This window comes from Macaca fascicularis, chromosome 1, assembly GCF_037993035.2.
Source record: "Macaca fascicularis isolate 582-1 chromosome 1, T2T-MFA8v1.1".
NCBI lineage: Eukaryota > Metazoa > Chordata > Mammalia > Primates > Cercopithecidae > Macaca > Macaca fascicularis.
Genome location: NC_088375.1, coordinates 120,497,004 through 120,517,204, shown reverse-complemented (window position 1 = coordinate 120,517,204; position 20,201 = coordinate 120,497,004). Strand labels below are relative to the sequence as shown.

The window sequence follows — 20,201 nt, the reverse complement described above, 5'->3', positions numbered from 1 at the left end:
CCTTTTTTTAGGTATCTAGGGAAATGTGGACTGCTTTTATTTTCTTTTTCTTTTTTTTAGATGGGAGTCTGGCTCTTGTCGCCCAGGCTGGAGTGCAGTGGCCTGATCTCAGCTCACTGCAACCTCCACCTCCCAGGTTCAAGCAATTCTCCTGCCTCTGCCTCCTGAGTAGCTGGGACTATAGGCGCACACCATCACGCCTGGCTAATTTGTGTACTTTTAGTAGAGACAGGGTTTCACCATGCTGGCCAGGCTGGTCTTGAAACCGTGACCTCTGGTGATCTGCCCACCTTGGCCTCCCAAAGTGCTAGGATTACAGGCGTGAGCCACTGCGCCCGGCTATTTTCTTTCACTGTACCTTAATGAAGTTGGCATTGATGTAGCTGGAATCCTCATCAGAGGTTATCAGGGATAGTTCTACCCGGCTATAATCATCTATAATACAAAAGACAGACATAGTATAATTAAGAGAGCTTAGTCAGCAGATTTAAGTCAGGGCCTAACACTGTGAATAGTGTATGCTCATGCGTGAACAAGTGAATGAATGAATGAATGAATGAATGAATGAATGAATGAATGAATGAATATTCTTTTGCAGTCATAAATAGTACAAACTAAGTTGTCAATACTATGTTCCAAGGTCAGGATCAGTAAGCAGTGGGTACAAAGAAATAGTAATGATTGAGGTTGGGAGAAAGTATGAGTTTATAGAGAGAAATGGAACTTACAGGGTAAAATATCCTTATATCTGTTTTTCTTGATATTCTTGGGCTTCTCAGCCACAGTTGTAGGATAGGTTTTGTCTGCCTTGTACTTGGTAGATTGCCTTTTCAGCTTCTGTAATAAGATTCCAAGAATAATTAATCTTCATAGAGAAATGGGGTAAGAAGCTATCTCTAAAGAGCTTTCCTTTTCCACTGGCAAAACATTCTACCTCAACCCTTTTATTATCTTCTGGTTCTGACTCCATTCAGGACAGAGCTGCAGAGCATAAAGAGACCGGAGTTCAGTGACATTTGGGGAAGTGAAAAGATCACACTTACTGCAACTGAGCCATAGATAGTGTGAACTTAAAGGTGAAAGTTGTGAATATTTTAAGAACCAAATATCTTCTGGAAGCAAGCTATATGCTCCACCCAAAGGCAGATATTAAAAGCTTAATTTACTTTCTTCATAACTGCTTTTTAGTTAAATGGTAACTGGAAAATTATTAAGTTCCATTAGTCTTTTTACTTCAGATCACTTTTTTTTTTCTAAGTAGAAGTGGAGCTTAAGCTGAATAAAATCTGTCTGTATCTAGCAAAATTTCAAAGATTTCAGTTCCAAAAGCAGTCACTTTTTTTTTTTTTAATAGAGTTTCACTCTGTCACCCAGGGTGGAGTACAGTGGCTTGGTCACAGCTCAATGCAGCCTCAACTTTCTGGGCTCAGGTGATTCTCCCACCTCAGTCTCACCTCCCACCTCAGCCTCACCTCCCACCTCAGCCTTACCTCCTGAAAGCTGGGACCACAGGCGCGAGCATGACACCTGAATAGTTCTCATATTTTCAGTAGAGAAGGGATTTCACCATGTTGCCCAGGCTGGTCTCAAACTCCTGGGCTCAAGCAATCCACCTTCCTTGGCCTCACATAACTTTTATTACAGTATATTATCATAATTGTTCTATTGTATTACTAGCTATTATTACTAATCTCTTGTTGTGCCTAATTTATAAATTGACCTTAATTAAAGATATGTATGTATAGGTAAAAACAACATAGTATGCATAGGATTTGGTACTATCTGCAGTTTCAGGCATCTACTGTAGGTCTTCAAACACATCCTCTGTAGAGAGAGCCTACGGTAATTTGAATTCCTTTAGATTTTCAGAACTGGATTTGAGAGGAGAGATACTGAACTGATATCTTTTTGTTTGTTTGTTTGCTTGCTTTACTTTGAACCCCAAGAAGCTATTGAACTATCTTTATACCATATTTTTACTTCAAGATGGATATGGATAGAAATGGACTAATTTGGGAATTTAAGGACACATGAAAGACTATGCTGAATTTCAGCTGAAGTTACACCGATTTTTCAAATCTCCCTGCTCTTAAGCAACCCCAGAATGATCATTTTCAGGTTGCTGTTGATCCCAGGGCTGCTGAAAAGATCTCAAGTCCCAGAACAGTTTATTCTAGGAATCTCCAGAACTAAGCTCAGTGCATACTCCTTGTTATACTGTTTTTATTTATTTTTGTTTTATTTTGCTTTTGGAACACTTTCTAGGGAGAATGCTATACACAAACCCCTTTGCGTAAGATATGCTTCAATTAATTTGGCAAAATGTTATAGATAAAGGTGATGGATATGTGTGTATGTGTCCTATATTTGTTTAGCTGCCTTCACTGCCACCTTCAACAATGAGGCAGAATGGCTTTTATTTGTCCTACTCCTTTTCTCCCCCTGGAGTAATCTAGCTGGATGACAAAGGGAGACACTCTTAGCAAAACATCACACAGGAAATGCCTACAGAATAATTCATTTGCAATGTATGAAAGATTTGATTTTTTCCCTTCAAACGTCTTAAGGTCATACCACTGTGAAGACTTCCTTTTTCTTTCTGCATTTTTTTTTTTTAGACAGTGTCTCGCTCTATTGCCCAGGCTGGCGTGCAATGGCATAGTCTCAGTTCACTGCAACCTCTGCGGCACGGGTTCAAGCAATTCTCATGCCTCAGCCTCCCAAGTAGCTGGGATTACAGGCGCCTGCCACCACGCCTGGCCAATTTTTTGTATTTTTAGTAGAGATAGGATTTCACCATGTTGGCCAGGATGGTCTCGATCTCCTGACCTCGTGATCTGTCTGCCTTGGCCTCCCGAAGTGCTGGGATTATAGGCGTGAGCCACCGCGTCCAGTCAATTTTCTTTTGTATTTTTAGTAGAGATGGGGTTTCGCCATGTTGGTCAGGCTGGTCTTGAACTCCTGACCTCAAGTGATCCCCCCACCTCGGCCTCCCAAAGTGCTGGAATTACAGGCGTGAGCCACCGCGCCCGGCAGGCTTCATTTTTCTCTTCCACCTCTCTTCCTGCCAGACACCTGGGATCCAATACCCCAACAAAGAACACATTAGGGCACAATTAGGACAGAAGAAGTGATAAACTACACCAGAAAAGGAGGAACTCTGAGAGTAGAAAGCAAAAGGGTATAAAAGAGGAAGCAGGGTCATGGGGATGGGTTTAAGTTTGGGAAGAAAAGATACGAGATCTAAAGGGTGAAGTTATTTCTCTGCCAAGTACAAGGTAGGGGGTGTGAGTTCCCTAGAAGAGGTACCATCAAGAGAAGTCAGGGGAATAGTTGCCAAGAGGATAAAGTGAAGAGGCTGGGTGTGGTGGCTCACACCTGTAATCCCAGCACTTTTGGAGGCCGAGGCAGGCAGATCACTAGGTTAGGAGTTCAAAATCAGCCTGGCCAACATCGTGAAACCCCATCTCTACTAAAAATACAAAAAAAAAAAAAAAAAAAAAAAAAACTTAGCTGGGCGTGGTGGCTGACCCCTGTAATCCCAGCTACTCAGCAGGCTAAGGCAAGGAGAATCGCTTGAACCTGGGAGGAAGAGATTGCAGTGAGCCAAGATCACGCCACTGCACTCCAGTCTGTCATCCAGCCTGGGTGACAGTGTGAGACTCCGTCTCAAAAAAAATAAAAATAAAAAAGAGAATAAAGTGAAGAGAGAGCTCAGCATCCCGTATGGGCCCTGAAATAGGGTGGAATATGTGAGAAACCAGATTCTGTGTATGCTTGATAAGCTAATAGTAAGTTCATTTGGTTTGTAGATGATACTACCCCTTTCGTTTCAAGAAAGGAGAGGAGAACGGGGATCCTGGCCAGTATAACAAGGAGTACTAGATTCTAGAAATTCGGATTGAGTCATTTGCATGTTATTCTCATAGACTAGTAAATAAAATAAAGTCACTCCCAAAAGAGAACAGAAAGTAAAAGAAAGTACAAGACCACGATATCTTTGCCTTGAAGGACTACATTATTGAATAGAAGACATAGCATTTTAGAGACATTTTAGAGAGAGGAAAATCAAACTTGGCCCTCCTGTGCTAGGTGGGAGAACACAAAGTTTGGTTATCTCCAGAACTTTGCAAGGTAGTTCCTCCGTGCCTTGCAAATATAGGTCAGTATTATCCCAAGCCTCCATCAGGACAGAAAAAGCGCAAGTGGTAAGGAATGGCATTAGGAGTTCAGGCCTCTAAATCCAGTAATCAGGAGAACTACCAACAGGAATGGAGGACAAAACTGAATTGTCTGAGCGTGCAGTGCAATCATCTTCAACAAGATCAACAAACTTATCGAGGTTAGTTTCCAGTGCAATAGTGGGGCAAATGGCTAGGTGGGTAGGCAATAGCTAAATTGGGGTGAGTAAACCAAGAGGTTCAACTTTAGATACATAAAATGTGAGAAAATGGCAAGAAATGTGTGTGTTTGTTTGTTGGTTGGTTGGTTTTTGAGACAGAGTCTTGCCTTGTCGCCCAGCAGAGAGTGCAGTGGCGCAATCTTGGCTCACCTCGACCTCTGCCTCCCAGGTTCAAGTGATCCTCCCGCCTCAGCCTCCTGAGTAGCTGGGATTACAGGCACCTGCCACCATGCCCAGCTAATTTTTGTATTTTTTTTAGAGATGGGGTTTTACCACATTGGCCAGGCTGGACTTGAACTCTTGACCTCAAGTGATCCGCCTGCCTCAGCCTCCCAAAGTGCAGGGATTACAGGCGTGAGCCACTGTGCTTAGCCAAGAAATGTGTTTTAAGTGTCCTGTGAGTAAATGAAAATATAGGACTAGATGGTCCCTAGTGAGAGACTAGAGTTGGAGTTAGAGAAGTCAGCTTCAGAGGTGATGTGATACATTTATTCTGGTGGTGGCATTTTTAAAAATTGCACATTAATGTGCACAAAGGTCAAGAAATGCCGATAGATATGTTCAAGTGATAGGCTGATTCCCAGGAATGAGTAGTGTCAATTCATAGATGTTTGTGCACTTGCTCTGTAGGATGTACCATGTTGATAACTGTTTGGTTAGTATCATTACTGTAATACATACAGAACCAGGATGTATCTATGTCTCCTTTATAGAACCAAGATGTAACCAGAGCTTTGATCTGTCTCTGGTCTTCTATTGAGTCTCCAGAAGTTGCTATAGTACCAGTCTGAATTCTAGTATATTTTAAATCATTAGCACTTAAACCTGGCCTTCAGAACTAGTTATCTTCTTTCTATTGGGATTCAATGAATCGTTCATATTTAATAAATGCCTTTTTTTTTTTTAAGATGGGGTCTCACTCTGTCATCCAGGCTAAAGTTTAGTGGCGTGATCTCGGCTCACTGCAACTTTGCCTGCAGTGAATCACTTGTGGTAAGCCAAGATCGCACCATTGCACTCTGGTCTGGGCAAAAAGAGCAAAACTCCGTCTCAAAAAAACAAACCAACAAAAAAAAAAAACTGAAATTGTGGTAAGTGCTATGAAAAATAACATATGGTGCTAATAAGAACTTATAATAGAAGATTTGATCTATTCAAAGAGGTCCAGAAAGCTTTCTCTGGCCAGGTGTGGTGGCTCATGGTTGTAATCCCAGCACTTTGGGAGGCTGAGGCTGGAGGATCACTTGAGTCCAGGAAGTCAAGTCTGCAGTGAGCTATAATCAAGCCATGGCACTCCAGCTTGGGTGACACAGCAAGACTCTGTCTCAAAAAAAAAAAAAAAAAAAGGAAAGAAGAAAAGAAAAGAAAGCTTTCTCTGAAGAAGTGACCACCAAATTGAGATCTAAAGAATTATTAGTCGGGCATGGTGGCTCACACCTGTAATCTCAACACTTTGGGAGACTGAGATGGGAACCCCAGAGGTTGAGGCTGCAATGAGCCATGATCACACCACTGGACTCCAGCCTAGATGACCAAGTGAGGCCCTGTCTCAAAAAAAAAAAAAAGGCCAGGCACTGTGGCTCATGCCTATAATCCCAGCACTTTGGGAGGCCAAGGTGGGCAGATCACGAGGTCGGGAGATCGAGAGACCATCCTGGCTAACATGGTGAAACCTTATCTATACTAAAAATACAAAAAATTAGCCGGGCATGGTGGCATGCACCTGTAGTCCCAGCCACTCAGGAGGCTGAGGCAGGAGAATCACTTGAACCCAGGAAGCAGAAGTTGCAGTAAGCAGAGATCGCACCACTGCACTCCAGCCTGGGAGACAGAGCGAGACTCCGTCTCAAAAAAATAAAATAAAATAAAATAAAGTAAAAGTACTAAATGTTATCTAGGTAAAGAGGAGTGTGAGGAATGTTCAAGGCAGAGGTAACAACATGTGTGCAAGGCCCTATGGCAGAGGAAGCATGGCAAGGACAAGAAAATGAGCATGCTATAAGAAGCTGGAGAGACACTATGTAGGGTATTGGTAGCCATTTTAAAAGGTTCTTTGGGAGGTACATGAAGTTCTATTTGTGAAGCACTTTTAGCACAGAGTCTGGAACACAGTTCTATGGATTAGCTGTTGTGACTGTGGAAAGCAGATGAACAGAAAACGTATATAAGGAAATGCAGATTTAAAATAATCATGGAACATTTTCAGGCTCAGAAATCAAATAAGTGAAATTAGCATAATAAAGTACTATTTTATGCTAGTTATATCAGAAAAAAAAAACATGATTTTTACCTGATACAGTTTAAGAGGTTAAGAGGCTTTGAAAAAAAACAGACTGGTTTCAAATCTGGGTTTTGCCATTTCATGGGTAAAATGAACATAATATTCTCCTCTTGGGGTCGTTGTAATGATTAAATGAGATCATATATGGCAAAGCACTTCGCAGATTGCCTGATACATAGTAAGTAGGCAAAATTTTTTCATCTTTTATTCTTTTTTATATTTATTAAGTCTAGCAGAGTGGTAGAGAAGATGATAAATTCACATATTGCAAATTAGAAAAACTCCTTTGGAAATACATTTGGTAATACTTAACCAATTAGATGCTAATAGTCTTTGACCCAGTAATAACATTTTTGGGGATCTAGCCTAAGGATTAATCCAAAAGAAGGGAAAAACCACATGGAAAAATATATTCATATTAGTGTTATCAATAATCATTAAAAATTAGAAATTACTCAAATGTCTAACAATGGAGAAATAATTAAATTATTTGGATATTACTATGTCTCAGGAAGTTTATATACTTATTATCTTCACAGCAGTTCCTCAAAGTGAATATTATTCCCAGTAATTATTCGATTACTGACTTAATCAAAGGTCACACAGCTAATCATGGGCATAACCTAAATTCAAAGCAAGATTTATATGACTCCAAAGTTTTTATGACTTCAGATGATAAAGCAAGACTACCTGAACTTGAAATTCAATTCCACCACTTACTAGCTATGTGACCCTGAGCAAGTTAATTAACCTCTCTGTTTGTTTCCTCACCTATAAAATGGAAATGAAAACAGTACCTTCCTCAATGGAGTAAATGAGTTGATACATGAGTGTTTAGAACAGTGTCTATAAGAGGTATACAAGCATTCTCTATTATGATTATTATTCTTTCATTATAAAAAACAGATGGACAGACCGGGTGCAGTGGCTCACACCTGTAATCCCAGTACTTTGGGAGGCCAAGGCGGGCAGATCACGAGGTCAAGAGATCGAGACCATCCTGGCCAACATGATGAAACCCTGTCTCTACTAAAAATACAAAAATTAGCTGGGTGTGGTGGTGCACTCCTGTAGTCCCAGCTACTCGAGAGACTGAGGCAAGAAAATAGCTTGAACCCGGGAGGAGGAGGTTGCAGTGAGCCGAGATCACGGCACTGCACTCCATCCTGGTGACAGAGTAAGACTCCTCAAAAAACAACAACAACAACAACAAAAACCCACATGGACAAATACATGTCCATGTGATGATGCTGCATTATCAACCATTAAAAATTATATACATTTTAATCAGCCTGATAATTTTGGTATAATGGTAAGTGAAAATATGAGAATACAAAATTGTACCTATGCTATAATAACCATAATATAAAAAAGTATATAAATGGACAAGAACTAGAAGATCCACACAAAAAAGCTGTTGTTGGTTTTCGTGTGTGTGTATGACAGGGTCCCACTCTGTCATCCTGGCTGGAGTGCAGTGGTGCAGTCTCAGCTCACTACAACCTCCATCTCCTGTGATCAAGCAATCCTCTCACTTCAGCCTCCAAGGTAGCTGGGACTACAGGCATGTACCACCACGTCTGGCTAATTTTTTATATTTAGTAGAGACGGGTTTCACCATGTTGCCCAGGCTGGTCTCAAACTCCTGGACTCAAGCCATCTGCTCGCCTCAAAGTGCTGGGATTACAGGCACGAGCCACCTCACCTGGCCAAGATCCACAAAAAAAGTTTTGATTTGTTAGAATGTTGGTACTATGGTGAGTTTACTTTCTTTTAACTTTCAATAACATTGTTTTATAAGAATAACAATAATAAGGAATGTTTGAAAGTACCTTTAGAAATTTCAACAGTATAGTTGCATCCTGCTGTTTCTGCTGTGTAGAAGCTATACTAACTATGCACTATGCACTTACCCTAAAACTAGGTCCTTTGAGAGACTCAGTGTCATTGAATGAAGTAGAACACTATTGGATAAGGATTAATTTCACAGCTCTGTAATAAGACAGATCTGAGTTAAATTTCATCCCTATGGCTGAACAGCTGAGTGAGCTTAGGCCAATTATTTAACTTCTCAGCGCTTCAGTTTCCTCATTTGTAAGTCAGAAATCACAGTTGTAGCTATTTCACAGGGTTTTCTTAAGGAATAGTAAATAAGAAAATGAATGTTGATGTTTCCTTGACTACCCCACCCAGATTGTCACAATTATATTAAATATTTAATATACTAATTAGCTTGTTTAATGTCTGCCTCTCTAAGACATATCTATTGTCTTACAAAATAAGCTCCACTAAAGCATGGAGTATTGCATTGCATTCCTAGCATCTAGGGCATTACTTTGCACACAATAAGCACTCAATGAATGTTTATATGGATGTATAAAAACCTTAGATGGGTGGTCAGTGGTAGCTTCAACTACAGAAAAGTTACTGAATTTAGTCCTGGCACAGGGAAAAGACGTAAGCAGCATGGCATTGGCTTCAGCTGTCATAACAGGACTGCCACATCGAATTATGAATACAGTCCTCTCAGTATCTGTGAGGGACTGGTTCCAGGACTACCCCCTTCAAGATACCAAAATCTATGGATGCTCAAGTCCCTCATATAAAATGGCATAGTATTGCCGGGCGCGGTGGCTCACGCCTGTAATCCCAGCACTTTGGGAGGCCGAGGCGGGCGGATCACAAGGTCAGGAGATCGAGACCACGGTGAAACCCCGTTTCTACTAAAAATACAAAAAATTAGCCGGGCGCGGTGGCGGGCGCCTGTAGTCCCAGCTACTCAGGAGGCTGAGGCAGGAGAATGGCGTGAACCCGGGAGGCGGAGCTTGCAGTGAGCCGAGATCGCGCCACTGCACTCCAGCCTGGGCGACAGAGCGAGACTCTGTCTCAAAAAAAAAAAAAAAAAAAAAGGCATAGTATTTACACATACTATACACGTCCTCTTGTATATTTTAAATCATCTCTAGATTACTTGTAATACCTAATACAATGTAAATGCTAGATAAATTGTTGTTATGCTTTACATTTTTTATTTTTTGTTGTTGTGTTATTTTTGGTTTTTTTTCCCAAATATTTTTGATCCATAGTTGGTTGAATCCAAGGATGTAGAACTTGGGGATACAGAGGGCCATCTGTATTGTTCTCTGTACAAAGATGTCTGGCCAAGAAGGAAGTGGAGACTGAAATCTGAACCATGGACCTGGGGAAAGGGTAAAGGGGTTAGGATGCACAGGGAATCTACCTGGAAATAGATATGCATTTTGATAATTTCCCTAAAGGTACCACCAGTTAAGTGAACAGTGGCCTTGTGTCACAGAATTGGTCCTCCAACCTCAGAAACATAAAATCCTGGGAGAATACATTAAGGGCTCAAGATGGGACATGGAACATGACCAGATGGAAAGCCCTCCGATTTAGTGGCAGTATTTTCCTTGTCCAAGCAAGCAATGTAGCCTCATTCACCACTCCTCTACTCCCCCAAAGCTCTCTCTCTGGTGTCTCATCTGAAACCTTTAGATGGAGCTGAGAGGAAGACTATTTTTCCACTGGAGGACATGAGTCAGTGAACAGTGAGGTTATACTTAATCACCACCCAAAAACAAGGTCCTAAAAATCAGGAGCTAGAAAAGCAAGGAAGTGATTAATATAAAAGTCAGCATAGTGATTATCCCTTGACCAGGGTAGGACAGGACAGGGTGGGATGGGGGCAGCGGACCTGATGGGGCAGGGGTCTTCGGGGGTCTGACAGTTTCTTGACTTGGGTGGTGGTTACACTGCTAATGGTTGCTTTACAATTATACTTAGATGTTTTATGTACTTTTCTAAATGTGTATTATATTGAACAATATTAAGCAGCTTAAAAAAACTATAACAAGTTTTTAAGCAGGGAAAAAATGACCAGATTTGGCTGGGTGCAGTGGCTCACGCCTGTAATACTAGTACTTTGGGAGGCTGAGGCGAGTGGATTACCTGATTGGCTAGACTAGCCTGGTCAACATGGTGAAACCTTGTCTCTACTAAGAATACAAAATTAGCCGGGCGTGGTGGCTCATGCCTATAATCCCAGCTACTTGGGAGGCTGAGGCAGGAAAATCACTTGAACCAAGGAGGTGGAGGCTGCAGTGAGCCAAGATCGTGTCATTGCATTCCAGCCTGGGTGACAAGAGCAAAACTCCGTCTCCAAGAAAAAAAAAAAAGACCAAATTTGTATGATTAAAAGAGCACTTGGGTGTTGAACTGAAAATTGATTGAAGGTAGGGCAAGGCTAGATGCAGAGAAGCCAGTTAGGAAGTAGCTGCTATATTTTAGTGAGAAACTACAATGACTTTAGCTGAGAAATGGTAAAATATTAGGGATATAGTCTACATTATTATTATTATTATTATTTTTTTTTTTTGAGACAGAGGTTCGTTCTTGTTGTCCAGGCTGGCGTGCAACAGCTGTATCTCGGCTCACTGCAACCTCTGCCTCCCGAGTTTAAGCAATTCTCCTGCCTCTTGAGTAGCCTCTTGAGTAGCTAGGATTACAGGTGCCCGCCACCACGCCCAGCTAATTTTTGTATTTTTAGTAGAGATGGGGTTTCATTATGTTGGCCAGGCTGGTCTCAAACTCCTGAGCTCAGGCAATCCGCCCACCTCGGCCTCCCAAAGTGCTGGGTTTACAGGCGTGAGCCACAGGACCTGACCAGTCTGCATTATTTTTAGAAACACAACTAAAATAAAACAGAGGCCCGGCACTGCCCATCAGCCCACTTTTTACATCTATGCCTTGGGTTACTTTGGTTTAGGAATTATAGTGCAGGGGCAGGGACATGTATACACATGTCCTACTTAACTCCTTTCAGGTAACTCTACCAGAGGGGCTCAGACTGCTCAGCCAGTGGCAGTGAGAGCACATTTTTCATAGTACCACAAGATTATCCACGTTGAGCTGACATCGGAGTTCCTGTCATAATATCTAATCACTCAATAATATCTAATTACTCAAGACATTCAGAGTGTTTTCACATCTACTATCTGGTACCAGAGTTTTAGCTCCAAGAGGCAAAGGTTTTGGTTCTTTTTGTTCACCGCTGTATTTTTAGTGCTTAGAACTGAACTTGGTACCTACTAAGTGCTCAATAAATAGTACTCAGTAAATGACCACATTTAATTATTGTTATTGATATTTAATCATCACAACAATCCTGTGAGGATAGGTAGGACATTAATTATTATCCCCATTTTATAAGTTAGAAAACAGAAAGATTTAAGAACATGTCAAATACTTGGTAATTTAGTGAAAAAAATCATGATTAAATTTCAGGTTTGTACTTCAGTTCTCCCTTTTCCCCCCATTTCTTCACAGCTGAAGAGCTAAGGTTTAAAATTCTTATATCTCTGAAACACCAGCTGTAAGTATTCTAAAATACATGATAGGTACTATTAGACACCCTATGTTATCTGATGTCTCAGCTTGTAGGGTGAATGAGGCCTACCCAGCTGCCATTGCATCAATAATCACAGTTCTCTCAAAGGAGATGCATTGTTGTTCTGGGTAATCTAATCCACCCAACCTGAACCTATCTTATACTCATGTTTCTCTCTGTGACCTACGCTTGTCTCTACTCTCCATCCTAGCCATTCTACTTCTCCAAGAAAAAGAAGTTAAGGAAGGCCTGTTATTGAAAAAACACGTTATAATATATTTTTCATATGAAAAAGAAAAGAAAAATGATGGCCAGACATAGTGGTTCATGCCTGTAATCCCAGCATTTTGGGAGGCGAGATGGGAGGAGTGCTTGAAGCCAGGAGTTCGAGACGAGCCTGGGCAACAAAGCAAAGCGCGTCTCTCCAGAAAAAAAAAAAAATTTTTTTTTAATTAGCCAGGCATGGCGATACACACCTGTGGCCCCAGCTACTCAGGAGGCTGAGGCAGAAGAATCACTTGAGGCCAGGAGTTCAAGGCTACAGTGAACTATGGTTGCACTGCTGCACTCCAGCCTGGGTGACAGGGTAAGATCCTGACTCTTAAAAAAAAAAACAAACTGTGGCAGTGGGTAGTTTTGGTGCTCTTCAAAAACCTTTGTCAGCCAAATGGAATCCCAAGGGGAGGCTAAAAATGTAATATTGTATGAAAAGTTAACATTGGTCTCTTTCTTCTTAATATTAATTAAAATTAGTAATATGAAGCATAAACCACAACTCAGATATCTGGATGATATCTGGGGAAATCTGGATGTTCAATTAATATTAGTGGTTTTATATCTGGAGTTGTATATGTCTTCTGTAGGATTCCTAACCAAACTCCAAAGAGCTAGCAAACAAAATATTAAAACCAGTAATTTTGAGAGAATACGTAAAATACATGCAAACCAGTCAGAGAAGTCAGACTTTAGTTTGCCTTTTTTTCTGTCTTCCCCTTCAAGGCCTGATATTTACTTTATCCCAAGGGCAATTTGGTCTCAGAAAATTGGACCCACATAGTCAGTTAAATAGCGTATGTAACTACCCTGAGAGGGTCACACACAGAACTCACCAGAAATTCATTGGTAAATTCCTCTTTGTTAATTTTCTTGCTTTGGGCCTCATCCAGGAACTTCTGCAGAATTTCTCTTTGGTCCATGCTGCAGAGCAAGAGAAATACTCTATAAGCAGGTTGAGGGAGGGCATGTCAAATGTGTGTCATGGCCGAGACACCTCCAAAAAGCCACTGCTGCCGCCTGAGCAGAGCATGCTGAAGTCTGTGGTTTACTGACTTCATCACAAGCCCTAGAGGAAATTAGTACGTAACCACCTTCTGTGGTCACATAACACAGCCATTATCTTGCTCCAGGGCCCTAGCGCCTTCCTTCTCAGCAAAGGAACCTGGTTACAATTCAAATTTTTAACAAACAAGAGGCTAACCGGAACATAAATTGTGGTCTGCTTAACTCTGAGATTATTCCATTCCATCACTCATACGCAAAACCCACCTTTCTTCTTGCCTCCCAGAGAAAGAGCAGAATTACAGGTCTCCTGCATGAGTTCTGTCTCTCCCCATTTCCCCAGTGAGCACAAGGGCCCAGTTGACACCTTCTGTTTCCTTATGTCCCAGGTGAACTCTGCAAAGTTCATTTAGGCCCAGGAAAGAAGACAGACACCATTTAGAGTTACATGTCTTCTACCCCGACTGTTCATCAAAAGGTTTCTTGTCAGTGTGATCAATGAGAAACTTCTGTTCATCACAGAAGGTGTTTTTATTCATAACTTTTAAGTCTGCTATATATACCTCAAACTCTCTTTTGAATGAAGCAAAGTCAGATGCTTCTGACAGTCTGTGTCTCCCCCAGGACTGGGGAAGTGCTGACCTCCATTAGGGGAAGTGTTCATTTCAGCACCTCTTCAACCCTCCCAGTAGCCTTTGAAGCTTCACTTGGGTTCTGGATATAAAGACTAAGAGTGTTGGTCTATACAGGATCCAGAGCAAGTGACCCCCACAAGGAGCACCTGACCAGGCAGTTAGCACAATATCCTGCATATGTAATGCTGGTAAACTGTGATGGAAAGAAAAGAAAGTAAAATCAACCACCTTGCTGACAACATTGTAACTTTTAGGGCAGAAAGCCTGAAGAACTGTTTCTAAAGAACACATTTCTACTCTGCAACCAATGTCTTAGGAAATAAATTTGTTTCAGGAAGTTATGCTGTGCCTGTGGCATTTTGGCCCTGAAAGGCAGGCTCTTCTAGAAAAAGCTTCCACATCTCAGCTTGCATAACCTCTCAATGGGTACAAGTCTACCCAAGTGCCTAATTCAGTGTGAGAACATCCCAAAATCAGCATATCATCTTTGTTGAAGGCAGAAGTTCAACAAATGTTAACAAAATTAGTCTTGATCCTAGGAAAACTGGGAAATGTGTTGTTAGGGCTTCCTCTATTTAAGATATTAGCAATCCTTTCTGTTTTGCAACATTATTCAAACTTCTTTCAGGATATCATGATTCTGAACACTGTTTATTCTGAATATTAAAGATACTGCATGCTCTTTACTAAGTACTGCAAAAAGAAAAGTAAGATCATTGAGATATCTTGGTTATAGGTGACTTAAAGACAATATTTCAAATAAAGAAACTCAATCCCAGTACACATAAATTAAACCCTCATTCTTCAGCAATATTTGTTGAGAATAGTATGTTTCTCAAATTATTCCCACCTAGAATTAAGAGAGAATTTCTTGCTGCTCTAAGTAATGTGATGTTTACTTTGGCTATTTTAAATCATAAAATATGGGAAATCTTTGATTTATAAGAATACAAAATTTCAAGTTTATAATAACTAAAACCATGTAAAAGTATGTACATAGTTAAAGACTAAAAGGTGCAAAAGAGAATCAATTGTATAAGTGTGATGGGATAAAGTTTGCTTTCTAAAATTATTATACTGTTTTTAAAATTAGAAATAAACATTTAAAAAATCCATTAAGTTGGCCGGGCGCGGTGGCTCAAGCCTGTAATCCCAGCACTTTGGGAGGCCGAGGCGGGCGGATCACAAGGTCGGGAGATCGAGACCACAGTGAAACCCCGTCTCTACTAAAAATACAAAAAATTAGCCGGGCGCGGTGGCGGGCGCCTGTAGTCCCAGCTACTCAGGAGGCTGAGGCAGGAGAATGGCGGGAACCCGGGAGGCGGAGCTTGCAGTGAGCCGAGATTGCGCCACTGCACTCCAGCCTGGGCAACAGCCTGAGACTAAAAAAAAAAAAAAAAAAAAAAAAAAAAAATCCATTAAGTTGTTCAACAAATTTATTGAGTACCTACTAAATTCTAAACATTATCTTAGGAGATGGGCATACAACACTGAGAAAGCCAGAATATGGTTAAAAAAAAAAAAAAATCCATAGCCAGTTAGTAAAGCACCTCAGAACTAAAGATACAGACATGATTACTGATAAAAATTAAAACATTCCTTAGGTAACTTTGGAAAAGAACATAAAAATAAAAATATTCCAAATAACTTGCTTAATTGCAGAGTAGCAAAGCATAATCATAAAAGGAAAATGATTTTCTATGTTTGGACAAATAAGATAATATAGTTTTATAATTTCTCTGTACCCTTAGAATGTCCTCAATTACACCAAAACTAAAACTTTATTTTTATTAATTGATTAGGCAAACCTGCCTAATAAAATTTAAATCTATTTTTCTCAAGCCTGTATTTCAGAACAATCTCTTACTAACTTTCTTGTTTCTTCTTAAGGAGGGAGAAGATAGAAATAAATAGGAGATAACAAAAAAATTTTTGCTTAGATGCCTCCATAGTCCTTTTCTTCAAAATCTAAGAATCTGTAAATAGTGTGTGGGCAGAACTTCACACTTTTTAAAAAAGCAAGCAGCAATTTTTAAGATTCTATTCAACTGTAAACCCAAAAGGTATAGAGACATTGTGAAATAACCAAACCCCCAAAACCCACTTAGCTACAAGGCCATTTCCTGAGCAGACCACTCAAGCAAGCAAAAAACAAACAAGAAGAAAACACAAAACTTTAATTTTTTTTGTTTTGGTTTTTTTGTTTGTTTGTTTTGTTTTGTTTTGTTTTGATTTGAGACAGGGTCTTGCTATGTTACCCAGGCTAGTCTGGAACTCCTGGGCTCAAGTGATCCTCCCACTTCGGCCTTCCAAGTAGCTGGAGCTATTATTATTATTATTTTTTAAATAAGCTACTACTTAATTTATCACACTTCCTTCTACAGATACCGAAGGGCAATAAGAGCATAATACTTTTTGATGAAGATTGTGTTGACTCATTTGTATGTTGTGGGAAGATAAAGAGCTGGGGAGGGGAAACAAGACTTGCAGTAAAGGTTGGCAAATACCTAAAAGAGTTTCAGAATTTATGATGAGTCATTTAAACCAGTCTGGCATAAAACCTAAGTGAATACAACAATTCCATGCAACAAAAAAAGACTTACCAACATTTTGCCAGAACCATCAAGTAAATTGTGGGAAGTAAATTGTGGATGAGCACCTGAAGAGGAGTGACAAGGCCACATCTCACTGCTGCCTCATGTGGCTGTAGTGTTTGGTCAGAAGGAAGAACACAATAGAGAAGAGTGCTGGTCACCATGTCAGCTGTTCCAACAAGAGGGGAGTATGCTAGTTTAAGGGGAAATATCAGTATCATGGAGGTCAGGAATTAGATTACAATACAGGTTAATTGAAGAGAATTTCAGGAAAGACTACAAGGATAAGATAAACTATTCAATAGGAAAAACATTCAGGATTCTCAGAACATCCTTCTCTCTTTTGGATGAGGAAGAGACATGTTTTACCCTGGAGAAGATACTTACCCAACCTTAGCTTTAGTTTCACTACGCTTGCCTTTCCCTACATCCCAGGGTCACTGATTTGATATGGGATATATACACTGTCTGTGAAACATTCAGTCCTTTGTAAGCATTCTCTTGATCACCAAGACCTATTGGAAATTTTTCCTCAATGTCTTTTTGATTCAACCTGTCTTTTCCATTCCCACTTAGTCCCATTCCCACTTTCACACCTGGATTCCTATAGCAATAAACTTATATTATCTTCCTATCTATATGTTTCCATTCTAGTATCTCCTGTTAACCAAGGCTGGATGAAAGTTCTTAAAACTGCACTTTAATGCTAAAGAATCAGAATAGTTATTGATGGTCTATGGGAACAAGTCTAGATTCCTTAGCTTGTCACCAAGCCCCTCCCTGTCAACTATCCCCAGCCAACCTATCCAAGCACATCACCTACAGACCTTGTTCATTCTACTTCTTTTTCTACTTCTCACTTGTACCCCTAAGTTTCACCACGATGAAAATAAAGCCATAAAGCTCAATTACTTTTTCTTCAAAAATCTTGCCCTTAACTGTTTCACCATGATCTTCCCTTAGTCTGAATCTCTTCAATATAACAGCTATAGACATTTTCTTCATTTATTCAATTTCCTTGTCTCCTATAAGTTTAAGAGTTTATTCAAAAGATGCCCCGTTTTTCAGATTTATCAAAGGCAATGATAGTGTCTTCTATGCATTTGTGTAACCCACAGTGCTTAACATGGTCTTGAGAATACATACCTAAAATAAGTCTGTTGTGATAATGTAAGCTAATGTGGTTACACTTTGGTGAGGGATCTACTCTCACTTGGTTACTCATTATATCAATTACTCCAAGTCTCTTGCCTGGCACAGTCTGTGCTTCTTGTCTCTAGCTAGGCACTTTCATTATGCCAGGAGCAGATGGGCCTTCCTACATGGAGGCACAGGAACCTGGCAAAGGGTACTTTCCTGAATGCTGCTGTCCAAGCAGCAAGGCTATTATTATGAAAGGAATGGTGTCAATACTGAGCTTCAGAGTCCATCTCTGAAGAACTGCAATAGCCAGAAATAAATGACCTCCTTTATCTCTAGAATAGGCTTGTTTCTCCTTTTATAAATGAACACGGAAGAGGCTTATAAAATGCCTTTAATTAAGCTTGTTTCATTTTGTCATGTTTTCACATCATCCATGGTAGGAAAAGTTCCCCTACCCATCTTCTAATCTACTGTTTGTCACTACAGCATTCTGAGACTTCACTAAGTCCTTCAGTTCACCTGCTGCAGACTTCATAGTCAACCTCCCACATATTACACAGGGAAGCATACTCTGTCTTTGGTTTCAGAATCCTCAAGAGGCAAAGGGCAACCAATAAATTGCAATTGAAGCATTTTTTTATTTTTTTATTTTTGGGAGGCAGAGTTTTGCTGTTGTCCCAGGCTGGTGTGCAATGGTGCTATCTTGGCTCACTTCAACCTCCGCCTCCTGGGTTCAAGCAATTCTCCTGCCTCAGCCTCCTGAGTAGTTGGGATGACAGGCGTGAGCCACCACACCCAGCTGATTTTTATATTATTAGTAGAGATGGGGCTTCACCATGTTGACCAAGCTGGCCTTGAACTCCTGACCTCAGGTGATCCACCCGCCTCAGCCTCCCAAAAGTACTGGGATTACAGGCATGAGCTACCAACTCCAGCCTGAAGCTTTTTTTTTTTTTTTTTTTTGAGACAGCGTCTTGCTGTGTCGCCCAGGCTAGAGTACAGTGGCACCATCTCGGCTCACTGTAGCTCTGCCTCCCGGGTTCAAGCGATTCTCCTGCTTCTGCCTCCCGAGTAGCTGGGACTACAGGTGCCCGCCACCACGCCCGGCTAATTTTTTGTATTTTTTAGTAGAGACAGGGTTTCACAGTGTTAGCCAGGATGGTCTCGATCTCCTGACCTTGTGATCCACCTGCCTCGGCCTCCAAAAGTGCTGGGATTACAGGCGTGAGCCACCACACCTGGCCAAGAGCATCAGGACTCTTAAAGCTTAGCATCCTGTTCAAATATAATCAAACTTGAAGTCTCATCTGAGTCAATCATTTATTCATTCATTTAATGACTATTTTTAATATCGATGTACATGACAGAGAATGAAGAGGAGGGGTGTTACAGAAGTATACAACAAATTGTATCCTTCAGCGATCCTTTATCCTAGTGGGGAAGATGACTATACAGATAATTACAATTTAAGGCCATTTTTTGGATAAGAAACATAAAAGTGGTACAAACAAAAGTTCGAGGAGGCAGAGGCCACTTCTTGTTCTAGTTATACGGATAGCCTTCATGGAGAAAGTGACAATTGGGTTGGGTCTTGACGATGTCTACAGGTAGAGCCTCAGAAAAAGCAATATGAAACACAGAGAACAGTAGGAGGATGGCTTTAGTGACTGGCTCGGTTTTACTAGAGCATTGGGATTGTAGAGGAGAATCATGATTGATTAAGGCTATATAGGGCAGTTAGGGCCAGATCCTAGGGGAATTTGAATATCAGACTGAAAGTCAGGCTTTATTTGATGAACAGTAGGGAGCCGCTGAAGATTTTCTTTTTTAAACAACCTTATTGAGGTAGTGCTAATGTACAATAAACTACACATTTCAATCAGAGTATACAGTTTGATAAGTTGGTATGAAATCACCCATAAAATCACAATCAAGATAATGAACATATCTAATCACCCTCAAAAGTTCTACTGAAGGACTTTAAGAGAATGGCATTCAAAGCAATGCTTTTGGAAAGTTATTTCTTGATTTAACAAATAAATGCCCCCTTCTGATAAAATGTTTAAGTCCTATAATCTTCATTGGTATGTTAAATTTAAAAATGAATGATACCATATACAAAAATGAATCAAAACAATAGACAAAGGAACCACAGCTTTGATCAATCTGATGTCAGTATATAGGATAGACTGGAATGGAGCAGGAACAGAACAATTTATTGAAAGCCTAAGTAGGAGGCTTTATTAATAGTCCAGGCAGTTGCTAATAAATCTGGTAGAAGAACCAGGACAAAAAGGAAGTAACGAATGAGAAAAACTGTTGGGTGAGTTGGACTGGAGAGAGAGAGACAAGGTAAAAATGACTGAGGTTTTGAGCTAGTTGTATGGCAAACGGAGAGTATGGGGATAAGAAAGGTACACATAAATAATAAGCGTCTGTGGGTATGGAATTGAGAAGGGAA

At 40.4% G+C, this 20,201-nt stretch overlaps 1 protein-coding gene and 1 long non-coding RNA gene across 16 annotated transcripts in view; one reads left to right on the top strand and one right to left on the bottom strand.

Annotated features, from left to right (window-relative positions):
- The window catches only part of PTPN22 (protein tyrosine phosphatase non-receptor type 22), a 64,905-nt gene extending 51,530 nt beyond the window's left edge, over positions 1-13,375 (bottom strand). For all 15 annotated transcript variants that reach the window (XR_012416276.1, XR_010587862.2, XM_015430837.4 and 12 more), the window contains exons 1-3: positions 13,200-13,375; positions 729-837; positions 359-435 (exon numbers count right to left, since the gene is read on the bottom strand). Coding sequence is in view for 13 of the 15 variants with exons in the window: in XM_015430837.4 (XP_015286323.2) it covers positions 359-435; positions 729-837; positions 13,200-13,286 (273 nt within the window). In the remaining 2 variants the exon portion in view is untranslated. The remainder of the gene's footprint in view (positions 1-358; positions 436-728; positions 838-13,199) is intronic.
- The window catches only part of LOC102116058 (uncharacterized), an 84,061-nt gene that overhangs the window by 52,759 nt on the left and 11,101 nt on the right, over positions 1-20,201 (top strand). The window lies entirely within an intron of this gene.